The sequence below is a fragment of the Zootoca vivipara genome, chromosome 3 (genome assembly GCF_963506605.1).
Source record: "Zootoca vivipara chromosome 3, rZooViv1.1, whole genome shotgun sequence".
Classification (NCBI taxonomy): Eukaryota; Metazoa; Chordata; class Lepidosauria; order Squamata; family Lacertidae; genus Zootoca; species Zootoca vivipara.
In genome coordinates, this window is record NC_083278.1 from 48,865,818 (window position 1) to 48,887,924 (window position 22,107).

Below are 22,107 nucleotides of genomic sequence, written 5' to 3' on the forward strand. Positions count from 1 at the left end.
CCCAAAGCTTGGTTTAAGGCGGCACCACAAGGATTGGGGGGAGGGCGTCAAATGGCCTCTCACTGGGCAGCATATTATCAAGGTCTGTCCCTGCATATGTGTATTCACTGGCACACCTTAAATGTGATAGCACTAACACACGCTCCTGGGCCTTCTAAATGTTGTTCTGTTCTGGAGGTTTCCATGTGAGTGATTACAGTAGGAGCTTTACCTCCTAGAAAGCAAATATAAAGAGATTATGCAATTTAGATGTAACTGAGAATCTCTTTGAGAAACAGTAATTTAATTAAATTTCTCCTTGGGAAAAAAAATGTAGTTACACAACGACCTTGCAGCTGCTGGGGTTAGATGAGGACATGGAGGCCGACAGCAAGGGGCTTCCCATGAGGAAAGGAGCCTACTTATCTCTCCTTCTTTTGCGTCACTTGCAAATCCGAGAGCTGCAGGTAAAAAGAAAAATCACGTTCAAATGTTCATATTATGCATATTATACATTAGACTTATTTTTATTTCATCGTAAACGTCTCATTTGTACTAGAGAATTTGTTTGGGCATCCTCAACTACTTCAGATCCGTTGAAAGAACCCTAACCATCAGCACCTCGGGTCTTGCCTTGAGTGCCGGCCATCTGGTCTCCACTGCTGAAGATTCCTGTTGGGTAAATGCAGCCAAAGGGGGCAGAGGTGCCTATGGTGGTCTTGGTTCACACCCCTATGTGCATTATACACCAGCTGACTATAAGGTGAGGCATTTGGGGACTTTGTAAAATAGCTTCATAGACAGACACATGGATAAAAATAGGTGCGGCACCAAGGTAAACGGGTGCTGCAGCTGACCTTGCACGCAGAAGGGCCCTGGTTCAATCCCTGCCGCTTCCAGCTCGAAAAGTGCCTGCCTGAAACCCTGGAGAATTGCTGCCAATCAAAGTAGAGGATCTGAGATAGATGGACCAATGGTCTGACTTAGTGTAAGGCAGCTTCCTATATATATGGAGTAGGTCCTGCATGTTAGACTAGGATATAGCATATGGGGGCATTTAGGGGAATCCACAGTATCCTTACAACCCCAGCTCTATTTACGACAAGCTGTATTTACCCAAGCTGATGAAGTGCAGGTCATAAAATCAAAGCCGTATGCCTTATGCGGAAACGCATTTGGGTGTTCCACATCTGACACAGAGTTATAGATTTCTTATCTCTGTTCAAAGGTCGAAGCAGACAAATTAACATTAGGCAGATGCCTTAGTTGTATTGCTTTCAATGCCTGCTAAAGCCTTTTTTGCTTAGCCAGGCTATCCTGTTATGTAATTTTCTTGTGCACATTTGCTTTTCAAACTTTATTTTTCATTTGAAAAATAATTTTATTCTATCTTCTGTTTTTGTCTGTTTTTATTGCTAGTGTTAAATGGCTATTTTATATCGTTTTATGTAAAAACAGAGGGTGTTTTTTAAATTAAGTGGTGTATAAATTTCACTAACTAAATAAATGCAGCAAACACATGCACAAAGTCTCCCTCCTCTACACTGCAGCCTCCCCCATTACTACCCTAATCGTGTATTTTCAGAAGTGCCTCACAGATCTCATTGGGACTTGCTCACCAGCAAGCATGCTTAGCCTTGCAGCCTTAAAGCAATCTGTTCTATGGATGGGTCAGACTTTTAATGGGTGAGCTTGAAATTCACAAAAAATACACTGCTTCAACTCCTAAATCTCATTGCCAATCAGAACTGAATCTTCCTCCACAAGTTTACAGCAGGTCAAACTCTTCCATACCTTTACAAAACTATTGAAAGTTACACACACACACACACACACACACACATGTATGTACGTATGCCCACATACCCACATATACATGCACTGTTTTATTTTGTACTTCTAATATAGGCTTCATCGTGTATTTATTTTTAATCTGTCCCTGGCACAGGTTCACAGTGTGCAGTTTATGGAGTTTGCAGAGGTAGAAAACCATGATGATTTTTACACCACAGAAGACATGTATGTCCACACCCAGGATCAGCGAGGGGCTTTTGTGATGTACGATGTAGCCATCCAGGACCTGAGAGAGCTAGAAAAGCAGCTTTTGCTTGTGGCAACCCAGTACATTGAGGCAGGGAAAGGTAAGAATCAGCACAGTTTGGCACACTTCTGCAAATGAGAAGGACGGGGGGGGGGAGCACAAATGGGAATGATCATTCACAAGGAATGATCACCAGCCCAAAAGCTGGTTTCCCAAAAGCTTGACCAGGGTGCCTGACTTTACTAAATGTCAGTTTATAGTAAGATGCTTATTGTCAGTTACTGAGCCAGCCTAGCAGAGTGGGACTCTGGACAGTTTTCATATGGTTGTGTGAAATGTTGAGGTCTATGTAGGTGTTTCCCAAACTTGGGTCCCCAGCAGTTTTTGGACTACAACTCCCACCATCCCTAACTAGCAAGACCAGTGATCAGGGATGATGGAAATTGTAGTCCGAAAACAGCTGCAGACCCAAGTTTGGGAAACACTGGTCTGTGTCGATGGTGACACAGCAAGCACCTTTAGGCACCTCATATCACAATGTCTAGTCTATACTTGTTGTTGGACTGGGGCAAGGGACCTTTTTCAAGTAGAGGACTACATTCCCCTGTGGGCAACCTTCCAAGGGCTGAATGTCAGTGTTGGGTGGGGTCAGAGGATGTCACTCTTTTGCGCAGCAAGCTTCTTTCCAGCCAGTGCCAGATTTACATGCAAGCTAAACAAGCTATAGCTTAGGGCCCCACTCTCTTGTGGACCCCCAAAAAATGTAAAGGAAAAAAACCTGGATGTACATTTCCAAAATATAAGATAAAAAACAAATAAAATAAAACCTACATATAGCAACAGTTTGGTGTTGTGTAGGCTCCTATGATGTAATTAGGTCCATAAATTACCATGTAGCATATATTCAACACAAAAACCAGAGACAATTTGTTGTTGACAAAGGACAGCTGGACATATAAAGGGCCCCATTACCTTCAGTAGCTTAGGGCCTCATCAAACCTAAATCTGGCCCTGTTTCCAGCCATGTAAAACCCAGAGGTTTATCACACTCATCTCTCCAACCTTCATCCAGGCAAGCAGAAGGTATCATTACAGTTTAGATATTCATCTCACCCAGGCAAAAGCACTTAAGAGGTTGTGGAACAAGGTTGGTGGGCTGTGTGTGGCTTGGGAGAGCCCTTGGAGCCAGATAGAGAGGTTTGGAGAGCCGCATTTTGTTAAGTAGGCATTGTTCTTCCTTAGCTTGCTGGTTTCTGTGGAAATGCCTGTTGTGTTGTTTTTCCTTTTCGAGGTCACAAAGCATGCCGTGATTCCAGTAATAGCAACTACTCAGCCTGGGCTCATGCATCAGTGGATCGATCTGCAGTAATCCTTGACCTTTGGACTTGTGAAACAGCTTTCTTAGAAAATAAATGGCAGGTGTATATATATATATTCACATTATTTTTAAAAACCAACCAATCTGAGCTCCTGTTACATTTGATACTTTTTAAAAATTAAAATTATTTCTCATCCTTGCTCCCAAAGTTGCCTAGGGCTCTCTCTGTGTGTTGGACTATTCAAACCAACCATACTTGCAAACAGCTATCATTAGCATTTTTGGAATATAGTATTTGATATCCCCCTGCCCCCAGTCATCTTATGTAGCTCTAATAGCTCTAATGTATCTGAAAAACTTAAATTAATTGGTTTGGATATTTTCCAGGGCTGTCATAATTCAGAGACTAAAAGTGTGAGATGTGACAAAATCCAAGGCAAATATCAGACTAATGTTTCATTGATTTTCAGTGGGCTTACTCTTAAGTATCACTTTAATCTGAATGCTCTATTGTTATTAAATGAATATGAAGCTGATTTTTAAAATTATACTCAATTTTTATCATCTGAAATGCAGTGCTGCAAAAGAACTTGCATTACAAAACATTTGATCTTGAAGCATTTTAACTCTCCTGTTCCACAGCCCATCCAGCCCTTCCTTTATAGAAATTAAGGTCCCCCTTTCCCAAAGTCCCATCCCCAGGATGGCTAAGCCACATAAAACAGAGCTGACTAAATTAACAAATAAGAGAGAGAGGTGAAATAGGGAAACTTAACTTTTTAAAAAAGAATAGAGAAATTATTATTCTTTTTTTTTAAAAAAAACCCACCTATATATTTTTGCTTTAAATCTATTTTCAGCTTTTGAATAGTTACTTTGAAGCATATCAACATGCATTAGATTCAGAAGAAAGATTTGCTTTGGCCCAAGTTGTAACAGACATCATGTACAGACGCCCTCGATTTGATTTCCATCTTGGGTATTTTGTGAACATCTATAAAGATGAGTGTGCTTGCCTTGAGCTTCACCTACAGCTGGTGAGAGGTGTTCTGAACAAACAGGTTAGTGGACTCTTTGAGTTTTTATTTATTATTTTTAATCTATTTTCTTACATTTATATCCCACTTTTTCTGCTTCATGAGGCTTGTGTTTTTATTTATTTGGTTTTTAGATAGATAACCAACGTGAATATAACCACAGGATTTGGCGTGATGGTCCCAAAGGTGGCACCTGTGAATTTGGTTTCCCCCCATATATAATTGCAAAACAATTAATTGCTATTAATAACACCCCGTGAGTAATGTGTGTCTCTCTTTGTCATATGATGCAAGTACTGTATTATAAGGGAGCCCATCTTTAACTTGCTCAGGCAGAGTCTTCCACAAAAAGTCACACTGTTATCCCTTTGAATTAAAGTGATGTTGGCGCAGATAAGCTAATCAAACTGTGTAGATGAGTAGCTTTGCTTTGTCAGCTTTCACATGTAGCATTGCCATGTCTCACAACACGGACCTAGTTTGACAATGTTAAGCCAAATTGAACAAATGTGGCTTTTCCAAATGAAGATTTTATTGACAACATTGCAAAGGCACGTTTACAAAGGGTTTTCAGCCCCCCACATTACTCCTTTAAACTATGGAGGTTTGAAGGAGAAGTAGGAAGGGCAACTGGGAGTGTACCTTCCTCACCAAACCTCCCATCCCACTCCCCACTGACATTGCCAAACCTCCCCTTAGACCCCTCCACTGTTGAGGGAAGGCCAAGAACACGAGCAACAAAGGGGAGGAATATTTTCTCACATTTGTCCCCTACCGACTAGCAATGGTAGCAAATAACAGCAGGATGGAAAGGAGATATGCTCTCCTTCACTCTTCGGTGGCAGCAGCAGGACAAAGGAACAAAGGAGAGAAGGCCTTCCTATCCTTCATCCTGCTGTTGCTGTCACTGCCACTAACAGGAGGAAGGAGTGACAGGTGAGGTGGGCAGTGGCAGCAGAGTATGGCAGTTGCTGAGGAGGTGCCCTGTCCTGCCCTGCCTGTTCCTTTGTGGCTCACCTGAGCCAGCCACCGCCCATGCTGCTAACTCACTTGGCTGGTCAGCCTGCTCTGCCTGCCTGGGCTGCTCACCTACAGTGCAGTTTTCATGGCTCCCCATGATGACGTTCTTACATTGTCATTATATACTAAGATACAGAATGATTTATAAAGGGAGAATATGTATTTACGCAATTTACATAAAACACTCAGTATGTAAACGTTTGCATGGAATGTATCAGATTTCAGGTTAGCTTAAACAAAACTATCATTTGTCCTATTAGGCTCCTTTAAAACAAGAGTTATTTCTCGTAATGTAATGATTCTATCCTTTCATAATGCTTTTTAATTTTGCTTTTGTTTTTAAAGTTCGGCTTTGAAGAACATTTATTTGCTCGAGTTCCACCCTTCCCTTGGCCTAGTATCTTTAGTTCCTAAAGCTCTGGGTCATATCCTCCAGGAGTTCCAGCAAAGCTGTAGGCCAAAGACAGCCAGGGAGGCAATTAGTCTGGAAAAACATGTACTTCAACTTGCCCTGGACACATGGCTGACCATGGAACAGCCAGAGTCTTTCTATGGCTCTCAAATTCAGAAAGATGTATGTATGTCTTCTACATTTTAAATCTGTGGTGATTTTGTCTTTTTTTAAAAAATAATTCAGGCTATGATATACACGCTTACCTGAAAGTAAGTGCCCTTTTGTTTAATGGGACTTACTTTCAAGGAGACAAGCATAGGACTCTGCTGTTAGTGATCTCTGTTGCAGACGCTACACATTCATGTCAGTTAAAATGGACTGATCTGTTGATGTGCTCTACAAATCTTCTTTCCCTTGTTGACAGAGTCAACTAAAAGTTTCAATACAAACTTTTAAAGATTTTATGCTTGTGAGCTGGACAAATGTGTTTTTGGTTTTGCACTGTAAGAGGCGCTTGTTGCTGTGTTTATGGCTAAAATAAATAATATTTAATAGGGTATCTTCTACTATATAAATCTTCCCACTGTTTTAGATAATCTGGGGAAGTCCTCTTGTATATTCTCCTGCCATCTGAAGTATGTAGGTAGAAGCAGGTAGAAACTCGTGATTGATTGAACTGTTTCCGTTTCTGCTTCTGCAACACAGCCATGAGAGATCCATTTTGCTTGCCTTCTACTTGAAGTGGAAAATCTATTTGTTTCCATAAACCTTTGACCAGCTAGATGTTGATTTAGATTTGCTTTTCTCCCTGATTCCCTGCTGCTAGTTGTTTTAACATTAGCTGATTTCTCTTGTCTATTGTTTGTATGTTGTCATATTTTAAATTGTTTTATATACTGTCTTTGATCTAATCTACATTGACCTGGTTCACACATAAGCCATGGCTTAGCATGAATGGGCAAACATGCTAGCTCCTGGAGAGATCATAGCCACTTTGCTCCTTTGGGTCATTTTGCTGCTGCACTGAGCTGAACCTTGGCTTGACTTTATTGGAGATATAACGGTAATATTGTGCAGCTTTAAGTTACTGAAGCATAAAAACTGACTCCTTTGGATCAAAACATTGTTCAGGCCCATAACTTTGATTCAAGCTTTACTTGTAGAACTTTCTTCAAAACAGAACAAAAAACAGTAAATGATACATTCAAACATTCCATAAAGTCTTGTGCAAGTCCAGTATGGGTTCATCTTATTAAAAATAAAAGATAATTCCAAACAGACATATATGCAAAAGTCTGTCTCCTTACAGCCTCCATTTTGCTTGGAGTTATTTTCTCTCCCTTCAGGAGACTCATTTGCACATCCTTACTCCCACAGAGCGTGGGAACAATGATTCAGCCACCACCCTTCCAAGATGATGAATCTGCGGTTCAATGGCACCCATGTGATCTAAGGTTAAACACTCACATATTAGCTAGCAGAGAACAGTAACAGTTATCAATCCATCTAGGAGCTCAGAGAACCCTTATTCTTATTCTTTAGCTTCAATGGAATCTTCTAGCTAATCCCTTTCACCAATACACATAGGCATTCTCCATTTCAGTGTCTATTAAACCATTATATTTAACAGCCTTAACTTGTCATCTGAACTTGGGCTCGTGGTTTGATAAGTCAATTAAGCAACAACATTATTTTTACTGGCTGTTGAAAGGTGTATGTCCCTCATAGTTATTCACAGAAGTTCTGGTTGAAGATCCTGGTCTTGTAAGAGAGATTGCTATGTCAGCACTGAAATCAGCAGAAGAGGGGAAGCAGAAACAGGGTAATGAAAAGCAAGATTTTATTCTGAACATCTTTTCAAGGCTCCTTGAACTTCTGACCCTCCGCCATCGATTGATAGAGGCAGCGGTAGAAAGTGCACAGCTGCAGAGGTAAAGTAATGGGCACATGGGATGGCAATGCAGGGAGCTATATTGAAATCCCAATGAAGATGGATTGAAAGTAACCCTTAAGGACTTTTGTGCAGCAGGTGTTTGTTTTTTCCTACTCTTGGGGTATGTAGGTTAAAATGCATATCCAGTGTGCCATAATATTGGGACTCCTGTTGACATTTAGGTCTCTCCTCGTCAGTCCCTCCAAACCACTATTTCAGGTACGCCGCCTTTATTACACCAGAATGGGGAACCCCTTTCAGCCCAAGGGCTACATTCTCTTCTGGACAACTGTTTGGGACCCACATGCCAGTGGTGGGTGGGGCCAGAGCAATGAATGTGAATTTTACCCACCCACCCATCCAGGCAAGCAAGAAGCACGATCAGAGTTCAAGGATACATTCCAGCCAAGCAAAAACAGTCAAGGAAGTGTGTAAAGCATAGCAAGTGTGGGTCCTGAGGGCCAGACAGAGATGTCCCCCAGCCCGGAGATTCCCCATCCCTGTTTTATACCCACAGTCAAATTGCCCACTGTCTCCCACACCTATTGAGACACAGAATTATTCTTAAATAGCGCACAGTTGCTGGCAAACAAAATTTCTGTTTCTAACAAAAGCAAGAGTTGCCAGCAAGGGTGACCCTGACAGTGGCTAAAGAAACATTGCAAAGTTAGATGCATGTGTTCTTTTCCTTTTAGACTCTACAAAGAATTTGCAGGAGAAATGGGATTTGATGAGTTCCATTTATACTTAAGGCCTGTGCACTTTGAATTTGCAACTCACAAAGAGAAAGCAGACCAGCCCTCACCAATATTTGTTACTTCTCTTCTGGAGCATCGTGATAGTAGTGTGGATAGGTAAACCAGAGCTTTATGGGTATTTTGGCACATTTTCCTCTTCTTTCGATCAGCCCCAAACGCAACATATCTAGGTCCAAATGATGTGGAAATAGAACAGCTATTCTTTCTTAAAACTTTCCAAATTGATCTTCTTTCTAAGCATTGTCATAAAGTGTGAATGGAGCTTCTGTTGTTTTAATTCACCCTTTTCAAGATTAGTATTTTAAAAATAAAAAGCTAGTATAGTTTCACAAAAGAAAAGTGCATATAAGGAGTGAAATCAAATCCCCCCCCAGCCAAATTCAATGCAGCTCATCTATTTCAGGGTTTCTGAGGCACCAGTGTTTATTAACACAAACTGCTGACGGTTTATTCAATGAAAGAGACCATAACTGTTATTTTGCCCTTGGTAGTATTTCTTAGAGGCTGGGATGTGGATACTCCATAAGCCTACAGATATATTGTGGGTCAGGTATTCACATTTATACTTAAGGTCTGATTAACTTTGCCCAGTTAATCATCCAGCCCTCAGTTGTAGCATAACACACTCTCCCAGTCTGCTCTGTAGCCATGCTGTGTGCATATTTGTATTCTCAATAGGCACAGCCCTCCTAGATTTGCAAAATTGCAGTGACTCTATGTCCCCTGCCTTCTACACGGTGGGGGTGGTAGAAGAGTACTGTAATTAAACAAATGACTTTTGCAGTTATTTGTAAGCAGTCTCCCATATGAAATTAAAACCAATCACAAACTAGCAGAATGTATGATTTAGCAAAAGTGCATTTCAGAAATTTGCTGTGGCTTTCAGAAACAGATTTCTTTAAATCTATACAAAGAAATATGTCACACATCTCCAATGTTTGCCTTGTGAGACAGTCCTCCCCTCTATTTATTTTAAATATATACTGCTTTTGGAAATGTGTCTGATTTTATTTGTCTGTTTGTTTAATTTATATCCCGGCCTTACTTCCAAAGAAGCCCACTTTGCAGTGGTATCATTGGAGACATGAGCTTAGATTCTAACTTCTTCTTCTTTGGTGATCACTCATAGCCGAGTCAGATTGTCTTCCGTAAACATGGTTTTAACAATGGGTCCATAAGTGACTGTGGAGGCCAATTCTGGATCCACACGTCCTTCCACACTGGGGGCATTGGTTTCCAGGTGGGAGTTGATCACGGTGTGGATTTGCCAAGCATGCCTTTCTCTTAGGTTCACAGAAGGGTAGTTAGGATCAAAGTCATGTTCTGTAGATTAAAAATATTTGTAATAAAAAATGTGAATAAGAAGCAAGCACAGCACTTTCCCTTTTCATTTATTTACATTTCTAGGTTCATGAATGCTTTCATATTAGTTTGTGTAATTTAGAAATATTTACCTCTTGCAGATATGTTCCGTCCAGCTTAATGTTAAACATCCATGATATTGACAATCAAATTGGAAAATTTAGCTTTCGTACAAGAGACAGCATTCTTCAGGTGACTGAATTATTCCCCCCCCCCCAGTAATTCTCAGTACTGTACAACCACAATGAATACATTTTATTCCCTCCCTCCCTATAAATTTTCTTTTGTCTTGGACCAGAAGTTATTTGAGAAGCAGCAGTGTTCTGGGTTATCATTTTTAATATAACTGTACCCTGACTATCTCAGTCACTGTAAAAAGGGGATCTAAACTGTGCGTAAATTACACTGTAGATGCACCATTTCTAAGTTGAAGTACCTAATTATACAGGTAGGTAGCCATGTCGGTCTGACGTAGATGAAACAATAAAATAAAATAAAATCCTTCCCGTAGCACCTTAGAGACCAACTAAGTTTGTCATAGGTATGAGCTTTCTTGTGCATGTTATACAGTCATACTGTACCTCGGTTTAAGTACACCTCGGTTTGAGTATTTTCAGTTTAAGTACTCTGTGGACCTGTCTGGAACGGATTAATCCACTTTCCATTACTTTCAATGGGAAAGTTCGCTTCAGGTTAAGTACGCTTCAGGTTAAGTACGGACTTCCGGAACCAATTGTGTTTGTAAACCGAGGAACCACTGTACAGATCTCAGCATCTTTAGCTACCTTAAGCTCCCAGTATAAAAGTATACTGCATATGCAAGCTTATATTGCACTTAATTATTGTTCTAGATCTATGCAGAATAAAATCCTGTATCTGAATGCAAGGGAAAAGATTTCAGTGAGTCTAAGGATAAGTACATCTATATCAAGGAAAAACTGTGCAACTTCATGTTATGGTTATTATATGGTCCTAATCTTTTTAATCTTAATTCTTCAGCTGTTACTGAAGTCCCATGGAATAGAAAACCTTCAGATTGCTCTCGCCTGCCAAGTCACTCATAAAAACACACTGGTTGTTGCAGTTCAACAGGCTGCATTTTGCCCCATGATGCAGCCCTCACGGACTTTGGACATGAAGGTTTGCATTTTCTCCCTCTCTCCAACTATACATGGAATGCAGTTGTGTAACTTTTTATTACTTTTTGAAAATGAAAATCACTCACCAGAGGCTACAGTTGGAAAGCAAGTGGGGAAGGTATATGTAACCCTTCCCCTATAGGCTACTAGGCTCCTCAGAATCGCCCTGTCATGTTGTCAGAATCCAAGTTTGGGGCAAGTACCCTTTGATGAGAATCCAAGCAGAGATTTAAATCACACAATATACAGCAAAGTAAAGCATGGAAGTATAGGCCATTAGACCTTTAAAACACGTCTTTCCAAGTGAGTTCCCAAATAGTCCCCTCTTCCCCTAGCATAGGAAAAAACCACACATTAAGTTAACAATTGTTTACTTATGAGCTCTCTAAAGGTCAGGTTCATGTACTTTTCCATACATCAGTCAGAAATGTTGCACAGGCAGTAAAACGTAGTATAGTTCCAAATGGTGAAAGGTCCTAAATTATTGGTATAAGAACTTAAGAGTGGCTTGTGAGAGCCATGCGGTCTGAGCTGGAGCAACTAGCTCAAACCTCTTTACACGTTGAGCTTCTCAGGTAGACAGAGGGAGGAACAAAGACTTGATTACCTAGTTCCTCTCAAGGTGAGCTAATCATGGCAGGATAGCTTACTCTATGGTCTTAAGCCCTTAATGCATTAATTAGACCAGCAATTTGGTTATATGAGGCTGTTTATCCCACAGCAGGAACCATTAGGTAATGGATTATCTGCATTAGGTAATGGGCAGTGGTGTAGATTTGTGTAAAAGGAAATGTGTTTCTTTAATGTTTCAGGAAGGAGGTCTAAGTCTGAGGAGTCAGAGCAGTTCAGCAAGTAGAAGTTCTATGGTTGGAACTGAAACAGAAGACCAGTTTCTGGCCGCAGCGCCATTGGTTTTACATTCCATTCAACATTTTGCAGCAGGACGCAGCATTTTAAAAAGGTAGGTTGATAGTATAATGGGCTGCAGAGTGTTTTCCATGTATGTACGCATGCATGTTTCTATGCACACACGGCTCTTTCTTTCATTTCACCTTGAGACTACAGTTCTAAGCATTCTTACCAGGATGCAAGAACCACTGATATCCTCATGTTCCTGCCTCTTCCAGCACTTTCAAAGACCCCATTCCCATAGCTTATGGCATCCACGTATATCCATTGACATGATCCCACAGTGTTGCGGTTTGGCTCAATCCATACAAGTATTCATTTACAATCCCATGGATATTTCTACCAGTTTTTTTGCTCTCCCCTTTCTGGCTGGGCAAGGAATGGATGAGAAATTAATTTATTTTATGTCCTGCCATTCCTCAAAGGACCTCTAATGCTGTACTGGGGACAACCCCATGATAGGTCCTGCTCATACCAGTGGTGCTAGATCACATTACCGGAAATAAGTGTTGTGTTGTTAGAAAGGAGCCACAGCTGACAAATAGTATTTGCAAAGTCGTGATATTTACAATAAGCGTGGATTCCTTAGTTAAAATCAGTTTCTTTAATTATGGCATGAATACTAAATGTTTATAAAGTGTAGATATGAGGTAAATATTAGTTGTTCAACTATGTAGTTAGCCTGTTAATAGTAAAATGTCAGTATTTCTATCTTCAGGATAATATTATTGCTCATTTTCCAGGCCTCGAGAAGCTTTTGTTTCAATTCAGTTGGAGAAACAGGGTCCACGGGACATGATGCTGAACACGTTCATTCAAAAGAAACAAATCCTGGGGACTAGAATGCAAAATCCTGTAAGTGTGCCAGGAAATCATCTAGGAATTTACTTACATTTTGTTGTTTTCAGGCTAACCCTTAGTGAACTTTTTGGCTTCAGAATCAGTGCACTTCCAAATGTTTGGGAGTTGTTTTAAAAAACCCACAATATTAGAAGCTCAACTGGAGTGTATTGTGGAAACTCAGCCTAATATAAACCAGCATGCTTTGGCACAAAAAGGGTGTAAGCAGCTAGTAAGGGATGCCAAAAAAGAATTTGAGGACCATATTGCTAAATACCGATACATCAAGGCCAACAAGAAGTTATTTAAATACATTACAGGGAGGTGGTTGGATGACAAGGAAGTCAAATATGTGCTAAAGGAGGATAAAGAGATTGCGGAAAAGCTGACTTATTTATTTATTTATTTATTTATTTATTTATTTATTTATTTATTTATTTATACCCTGCCCATCTGGCTGGGTTTCCCTGGCCACTCTGGGCGGCTTCAAACAAATATAAAAATACATTAAAACATCACAGATTAAAAACTTCCCTAAACAGGGCTGCCTTTAGGTGTTTTCTAAATGTCAGGTAGTTGTTCATCTCCCTGACCTCCGATGGAAGGGAGTTCCACAGGGCGGGTGCCACTACCGAGAATTATTTAGAAAGTGAATTATTTGCAACTTTCTTCGCAACAGAAAATATAGGGAACATTCTAGTGCTTGAACTAACTTTTGAAAAGGGGACTCTGAGAAACTGAGACAGATAGTGGTAATGAGAGATGAACTTTTAGGCCTAAAAAAGGGCAACCACACACATCAATAGGATGGAGCAACTTCCCTATGAAGAGAGGTTGCAGCATTTGACTTTTTGAATACACAACTTTCCAATGACGTGTGTCTTTGTAAGATAATAAAAAGGTAAAGGGGCCCCTGACCATCAGGTCCAGTCGTATATATATATGCATAATTATGTAAAACTCTGGAAATCTTATTTAAAAGAAAAACAAATTTTATAATTTGTTGCAGGAGGAAGTTGAAAAAGTCAAAAGAGAAGTTATTGTTGAATACTGCCATAAGTAAGTACACAAAATCTATACACCATATCTCCGCCAAAGGCTAGTGGAGTTTGTATGTAAAAAGTTTATTTTCCTATTCTTACTGCAGGCCAATGCTATATTGGTATGATGTGGACGTTTCAGTAATGGGGATACAAAGCCAAACAGTCTGTCCTTAGTCGAAACAAAACAAAAATTGTGATTGATATGAGCTTTTGTGTGCATGCACACTTATTCAGTCTGTCCTTAGATAAGCTAGAAAATAGAAGAGAGTAATGTCCAAGTCCATAAGTAAAAAACAAAAAGCCTGCCAAGATGTAACAAAGCGAAACACAAACAACATAAATAATACTAAAATAATTTCAACAGGGCCAGTTGGGAAGTAAAAGCAGTCTAGTTATGCTTCAGGCAGTTTCTGCAAATAAACTACCTATATAAGAACAATTGTAATAATCTGGGTCACAGCAGTTGTTTGACAGTCCATTATGTCCTGGGAAGGGGGAAGAGAGGGAAGGAGGAAGAGAGGTGGTGAGTGGCGGTTATCAAGATAGGCAATCCTGAATAAAGAATAGTACACCCTGATTCCTCAGGAGCAAAGGTGTTTTCACCTGGGACATCAATTTTGGATCTTGTAATATTGCTAGCAACAAATTGTGTCCCCTGTTGCTACATGAATTTTATGTGACTCACCTGAGGAAACATAAGAAGCCTGTAGCTGGATTGGATACTGATATCAACAGCCTAAACAGTAAATGCAACCTATTTCCAGTTGTGTAAATGTAAGAATCACACAACTGCTTTGTATGGAACAATGGAAAATATTTAAAGGCGTCTGCATTCAAATGAGTGCTACCATTTATCCTTCACTAACATTGAAAAGACAATGTATTTTACACAACACATTTTGTCCACTCATGAGCAAGAGAGCACTAAGAAATTACGAGATTTATTCTGTGCTAATATTTACAATTTAGGTATGTCCTTTACATTTCAGTGAAAATGTAAAGCAGGGAAACTGGTTCTTCAGATATGAGCACGATAATCTTTTGCTAATGCTAAACTTTGGTACCATTTTAGGATGACACATCGTATATCACAATACTCTCTTCGAAGTCAGATCATTGCTTATTACAACAGTTTAAAATCTATGCTAGATGATTTCCCCAGCGTGAGAGACAAATACTTCATGATTGGGCAGCCGCAAGAGAAGAAAGAAAAACAAGAATTGAAAGAAAAGCCTGAAGATGATCCCAGGTATGTAAATACTCTTAGCTGCTTGTTTGTAGAGTTCCATATCATATTGTTTTGCTAATTGGGGACAGTGGGATTACTGCTGCTAGCCAATAGTTTATTTCTTTCTGGCTATTAGACAGATATAATCCCATCAGAGAAAAAGGCAGAATATAAATAAATCAACAACAACCCTTTGAGGTAGGTTAGGCAGAGAGACAGTGACAGCCCCAAGGTTACCGGTAAGCTTCATGGCAGAGTGGGAATTTTAACCTGGCCTCCCCAATTCTAGTTCAGCATTCTAATCACTACACGTGGTCAAAGGATATGATGGTAAGCTTATAAAGAGAGGGAGAACCATGCAAATAAAGCCCATAAGTGTTATCTTCAAAGTGGAATTAGAAGCCCACCTCCCTTCCCCTGTTAGACGGAGAGGTAGCTTAGGAGGCTGCTATTTGGTTTGCTTGTTTTATCATATTTTCCTTTGGAAAACTCGGAGCAGCTTATGGGGTCTTCCACTGTTTCTCATTTAGTCACTTTATCAATTCCACACCAGCTCAGTTTCCACACTGCTGAGCCTATTTTTGCTGCTGTTGTGTTGTGGGCCACTTGGGAGAAATTTGTGTGAAAAGGCACCACTTAATATAGTAATTATAAAATTATGATTATATAGGTTATATTTCTTGTTTTTATATATGCATGTACCACATGCAGCAAACAAAAAACAACTATATAGCTGTTGTGCAAAAATACCTGTTGAGTGCCACAGAACATTGCGATGTGATTGTGCAAGTAATTCACTTTCCTTCCGTAACAACTCAGGTCATTCCAGACACGGCCTCGTGGCTTGCTGTCCACAGATGGACAGTCCTTCTTGAATCTGTGGTTCATCCCTCACCCTTCTGAAGTCCTATCTGTGTTTAAAATGCTACCAGAGAAGGTTCGTATATAGTCCTGAAGATAACTCTTGTTACTCAAAATGTATAGATCAAGGTGGTCCAACATGTGGCCCGTTATTCCTTTTTTGGTGGCCCCCTAGCAACATTTGGTGCCCCTCCCTGTCCTTACACTGCCTTCCCAAGCGGGGTAAATGAGGCACTGTGATTTGGGAAGGAGGTGTGAGGGCTCTGACAGAGTCCTTTCCAAAGCCCAGTTAGCGCTTTTCGAGTATGGGGAAGAAGGTGGGAGGGCTCTAGGACCCTGATATAGCCTCGTGCCTCTTTCCCAATGCACTGTGCCACACTTAGCCAACTTTGAGATGGCAGCAAATTTTGGCCTCGCTCCCCACCTGTTCGCACAACAAGGCAGTGTGCAGCTCACGGCTTCTGTGTTGAAGTACTCCTGTGGCCCACTTGGTATGAAAGGTTGGGCTGCCATGGTTTAGATTAACCTGGTACTGGTCTCTTTTGTCATGTTGCCATATTGTGCTGCCGTTGAAATATTATTAGGCACTGGATCCAGAGGAAAGTGTGCTATAGGGGCCTTGGAAGCTATCATGGATTTTTCTGAAAAGGCTGGGCTAGGGAATGTGGGAGGATTTCTGAAAACTGGGTAGAAGACATTTCCATGAATGTTCTATTCGCAGAAGTACCCCCCTCCCTTTTCTCCAGTCCCTTGCACCACAACCTTTACTCCCGAAGCAGGGTTGCAGTGGCATGGTAGACTTGCCCAAAATCTAGCAGAAGCACCCTGTATGAACAGAGTTGCATGCAGTTTGGGCCAATCCCCCCACCCTTGCAGTGTCCTGCGTAGCCTTTGGATTGAACCCAATGTACTTAGGGGTGTGTGGTTAGGCGAAGGGGTGTGTGGTTAGCAGCCATGGTGGAGAGAGCCGTCTGAGGCAGTTGTAAGAGGGAGGAACTTAAGACCTTAAAACTGCAAACCCCACTCAGTTCTTGAATATTAGATGTTCTATTGCCAAATGATGAGATACATGGGAGGGAGGCAGCTACAAAATTAACTCCTAAGCAAAAACTGATCTGGTCCTCTCCAATGGTAATCCCAAAATCTACCACCTCAAGTGGTCTGCCTCTTTTGTCTAATGGCAGAACTAACCTTGAATGAAATAAATATAGAAAGCCTATGGGATATTAGTAATATTTTCTGGAATGGATTTTGAACAGTTAGTAAAGGTAGCAGTCCAATCTAGAGACTCCCTTAAGGTGTTTTCAGATGAGGCCTCAGTATTGCCAATGGGTTGTTGGCAACCTTTTCTTTTAACTTATTGGATTTTCCCCAGAAATAGGGGGAAAAATGATTAAATGGGGGTGGGGGACAAGCTGGTGTTTTGATGTTTATGATGTTGTGTGATGCTACAGTGTATGAGAAGCACTGATCCAGGCTCATGCAGAGCTAAGCCCAGGGCAGGAGTCTTGAGTTATAAACTCAAACAAAAAAAAGCGCCTGGTCACTGGTGGGGCCCCCCCAGCAGCTTAGCCCTTTGAGGCCCAGGGCAAGTGTTCCTGGCTGCCCCCCTCCCCTGTGTGGGCCTGCACTGATCCCATAATTAACACCCATTAGATTGCAAATAGCAGCTGCTGCTTTCAGTTTGAGATTGCTAAATGGCTAATTGATTATGATTTGTGTTTAATTTTTGAAAGATTTTTCTCCCTCTATTTCCCTCCCTTTTCCATAGACTGGCTTCAGAGCCCTGAGGCAGACACTGCAAATTGTTGCAGCTTTTCACGACATTATTTCCTACATTTTCAGCTTTGCACAGCTAGGAAATGCAACAGGCTGCTTTGATTATGTGTGTCCTCCTGACCATCTCACTGCAGAATGGGGAGGGACTGAATGGATCGGTTAGTAACAGATGTTCTTCTTTGAAACAGATAATGAATGTAAGGGCAAGTTTGTTATGCGCTGTTCAAAGGAATACTTTGGGTATACAGGTGTCTTAAATCAGAAACTGCACATTTATGCTTAACATCTGTGATTTTCTTTGTGTGTGTGTGTGTGTGTGTGTGTGTGTGTGTGTACATGTGTACATACATACATACATACATACATACACACACTATTTTCAAATTAAGAGTTTCTGGTTTGGGAAATATTTTCTCAAACCATATTGGCTGGTGATCCAGTCGTGTATGGGTCTTCCTGGGTTTTCCTGTGGTGGTGGTGGGGGTTCTTTCCCTCACACATTTGACACATTTGTATCTGAAGAACTGTGCATGCACACGGAAGCTCATACCAGGCATCCCCAAACTTCGACCCTCCAGATGTTTTGGACTACAATTCCCATCTTCCCCAACCACTGGTCCTGTTAGCTAGGGATCATGGGAGTTGTAGGCCAAAACATCTGGAGGGCCGCACTTTGGGGATGCCTGGCTCATACCTATGAGAAACTTAGTTGGTCTCTAAGGTGCTACTGGAAGGAATTTTTTTATTTTTTTGTTTCGACTACGTCAGACCAACACGGCTACCTACCCGTAACAAGTACATTTGACACAGTTCAAGTTAAACATTTCTGGGTTTTTTGTGGTAAATATTCTTACTTGATTTTCTTTCATGCTCTATGAGACTGTAATCTGAAATCAGTGAGATTTACTGCTGAGTGAAACATCTTCAGCTGAATTGTCAGATGTTCTAAAGAAGGACATCCAGTTCATTGAAACAAAAGATGGGCAGGGAGGGGATTCCTGGGCCCATATTTAAACTACAAACCTGTACAGCCCTAATTTAATGAAAAGCTACTACTGTATACATTTGCCATTATGTATTATATTGGATCTTGTTCACAAACCAAATTATTCAATCAAATAATGTTTGATGGTCCTTCCAGTAGCAGCTTAGAGATCAACTAAGTTTGTTTCGGGTATGAGCTTTCGTGTGCATGCACACTTCTTCAGACTTAGTTGGTCTCTAAGGTGCTACTGGAAGGAATGTTTTAACTGTCTGCTGAAATGGTTACCGTATATTTTATGGCTTGCTGGTAGCTGAGACTCATAAGCTGGGTTTTGTCACAGTTTTCTCTAGAATGGAACATGGTTGTATTTTACCAGTTCTTATGTTATGCCTGACTGTGTATGTGCATCCATGTCCATGAGTGAGTGGATGTATGCATGCATGTTCAGACTCATGATCTTTGTGCATGTTTGCACTAGGGTGTGACATACACGCTGCAGATGTTGATTGTTTGTGGTGCTTTCAAGAAGTAAAGAGCAAAGTAATGTTTCTAAAAGAAACTAGTCAACTTTCTCTGCAATGGTTAAACATAGATTGTGTGTGTGCATTCTGATCCTATCCTTGGCTGTAATTACAAGGGCTGAGCTGGTTTGCCTCCTTGAGACTGTAGGGGCCGAGCTCCTGTTGTCCCAGTGCCACCATTGCCTCCCATAGGTTTCAGTTGGACTCAAATTAATTGGGTAGAAGCACTGGATGTAAGAATGAACTAAATAAGGCAAATAAATGCCATGATATTTTATTTTTGGGTGCTGTTGGGATTCTAGGTATTGAGCTCCAAGACCTGCAGAAAAAAATAGATAATCTTCATAGTCCCTCAGATCCGAAGAAAGTAGCCCAGATGCTGAGCATGCACAGAGAAGTTACACTTCTGCAGTTTGAGGCAGCTGTCAGACATTCTGTGCGGTAAGAGATTAGCATAGTTCAAAAATAAGGATGTTGATACAAGTTTGGGGGAAATGTCAAAAGGAAAGATCTGGCAGGTGTTTTCTTTAAGGCTGAAACCACACATTATGAGAAGTTGTACATCACTTTCCCTTGACTCTTTAAATTTCTTTTAACCAAAAGCTGTCATATGAAGATGTAGATTTAAATAGAGGAGGGGAGATGCACAGAGGCTGCCTATTCCCCCCTCCCACGCCCCCCCCCACCCCTGGCCATGTGCCCCACTCAAAAGTAGCTCCCTGCTGTTTTCCCATTTATTTGAGAAAACATACAAGTACCACTATCTTTTCCCCTGGCAGCTAAAAAGCAGCTTGGGGCAGGGGCGAATTTTTTGAGGACAAAAATGTCAGTGAAAAAGTGTTAAACAACCTATCTTTCTCCCCTGCCCCATCATTCCTTCATTTAAATTTGCAGCTTCTTGAGTTTTCTTTTACAGTAGTTGTCTTTTATATATATATTAGCTGGGGGAAGTTGTGCATGATGTGGGTTTGTGCGTTTCAGCCTCTGATTCCAAAACTTATAATAGCAGCGCCGCCTGCGTTCTTACACCTGTTGTTTTGCTTTTATTGGAAACCTTTTTGAAAAACAAATTCTAAAAATAGCAGGTTTCGGTATTGTGCACCAAAGCCACCTTTAAAATTTCTGATCATGGGAGGTGTACATCTAGCAATATTTTAAACACTGATTAATCTTAAGAAGATATATAATAAAGATATTTAAATGTATTCTTTGTTCATTTCCATGTGTTGCAAAAAGGTGCTTCATTTCTGTGTTTTTGTAGAACCCTATGCTGTAAAATATAGATTTAAGAAAGTTGGTCATTCAGATTATTTAATCTGCATATTAGCTAATAAGAAGTTTTAAAATAATATAGCAGCCTTCACTAACCAGGTCCCCTCTAGAAGTTTTGGACTACAGTTGCCATCCATCCCGAAGTACACCGTCATGCTAATTTTCTAAATTATGGATGTATGGTGCAGTTTGAAAATAAGTACATGTTAAAATCAGACCTTTTTTAAAAAAAACCAAAAACAAAACATTGATTAATAAATAGGAAATAATTTTATCGTATTTGCTTTTATAATGTTTTTCCCCCCTGGTAACCCTCCAGAGAAGCATTTTTATCATATGGAAATGTTTCTGCCTATCAGAGCATTACGGATCACATTTACCATGGGTTGCCTCCCATAAGTAACACCATTGTTGGAAGTGCCTTTGCTTCCCAGCTCCAGCTTCCACAGCCACTCGATCCACATGGCCACAGAGTGAGTAAAATAGTCTTCCAAAGATTCCTCTTCCTTAACTGTTTCCTTCTCACTTGTATCATTGTTAGCTGTGCAATCAGCAATATATCTTTGTTGAAAAAACCAACATGTTTCCTTGGGGTATTTCTCAAAGTACAAAAGGTTTCATCACAACAGTCTCTGGTTTTTTTAGCCATTTCTCTTTAGACAGTCCACTCTATTCCCCCAGCAGTGGCATAACTGATGCCAAAATTTGAGCCTTTTGAGCCTCTTGCATCCTAAATCTCAAGATGGCTTAGGACCCAACACACTTGGTCTTAACTGCCGTCACAAGACAGCACAGTGTGGATAGCATGCAAAGGTGCAGTTCTTGCACAGAGTCAAGACCGGTGGCTCATTAACTGCAAACTGGCAGCTGCTGTGGGCACAGGACAGAATTGGCTGCCAAAAGCAGATCACTGCTGTGCACTGCCCCTGGATCAACTGGTATATTGGGTCTAACTATATTAATGATATAATTAGCAATCATATTGTGGGCTTTTAAAAAGTAAATACCAGGTGCATGGAGGGTGGGAGGGCAGAGGATGTCATCACTGGCAGCGCATCCTATAGGGAGAGGGCTTTAAGTCTTCCCTCCCCAACTGCAATTTCAGTAAAATTTCACCTTCCCCGCACATGGCAGCTAGCATTATTAGGAAAATACACCTTGTTTATGTCAATGCAAGTTTTATCCTAATACTATTTGCCATATGAAGGGGTAGATTTAAAAAAGGCTTAAGCCTCCCCATGTATTGCTACCGTGTTTCTCATATTATAAGACATGTCTTATATTTATTTTTTCCTCAAAAAAACCCACCATGGCTTATTTTCAAGGGATGTCTTATTTTTATTACAGTACATGGGTAGTGCAGTAGCTCCCCCCGCTATCGTGTTTTGTGTGTCCTGTTGCGAGTGTGTGTCCTCTCGCTCCCACACCGGGCAGTGAGCTGGGGAGCGGAGGTGGTTTTGCTGAGTTGATTGAGTCAGGCAGGCAGGCAAGGGAGTCACCCTGCTATTTCGGATCGCCTGAGGAAACGTTTGCTGCTCTCTCCCCCCCCCCCATGCCTGCACCTCAGCCGGGCGCACATCCTCAACCCGCTTTGTGCGGCGGGGGCAAGATGCGCGTCAGAATGCAACCCCTCAGATTCCTTCCGCCCCTCCCTCGCCGCCAACCGACCCCCACCCCATTTCCCCGCC

General features: G+C 40.9%; 1 protein-coding gene across 9 annotated transcripts in view; it reads left to right on the forward strand.

Annotated features, from left to right (window-relative positions):
- The window catches only part of LOC118082199 (uncharacterized), a 67,300-nt gene that overhangs the window by 17,580 nt on the left and 27,613 nt on the right, over nt 1-22,107 (forward strand). For 8 of the 9 annotated variants that reach the window (XM_060272618.1, XM_060272623.1, XM_060272619.1 and 5 more), the window contains exons 13-31: nt 317-446; nt 539-742; nt 1,928-2,120; nt 3,312-3,439; nt 4,199-4,399; nt 4,510-4,631; nt 5,741-5,969; nt 7,518-7,720; nt 8,418-8,576; nt 9,944-10,034; nt 10,842-10,982; nt 11,794-11,942; nt 12,634-12,745; nt 13,740-13,789; nt 14,846-15,022; nt 15,821-15,938; nt 17,634-17,799; nt 19,450-19,588; nt 20,739-20,892. In XM_060272618.1, coding sequence (XP_060128601.1) covers nt 317-446; nt 539-742; nt 1,928-2,120; nt 3,312-3,439; nt 4,199-4,399; nt 4,510-4,631; nt 5,741-5,969; nt 7,518-7,720; nt 8,418-8,576; nt 9,944-10,034; nt 10,842-10,982; nt 11,794-11,942; nt 12,634-12,745; nt 13,740-13,789; nt 14,846-15,022; nt 15,821-15,938; nt 17,634-17,799; nt 19,450-19,588; nt 20,739-20,892 — 2,866 coding nt within the window. The remainder of the gene's footprint in view (nt 1-316; nt 447-538; nt 743-1,927; nt 2,121-3,311; nt 3,440-4,198; nt 4,400-4,509; nt 4,632-5,740; nt 5,970-7,517; nt 7,721-8,417; nt 8,577-9,943; nt 10,035-10,841; nt 10,983-11,793; nt 11,943-12,633; nt 12,746-13,739; nt 13,790-14,845; nt 15,023-15,820; nt 15,939-17,633; nt 17,800-19,449; nt 19,589-20,738; nt 20,893-22,107) is intronic. The other variant, XM_060272626.1, reaches the window with a different exon arrangement.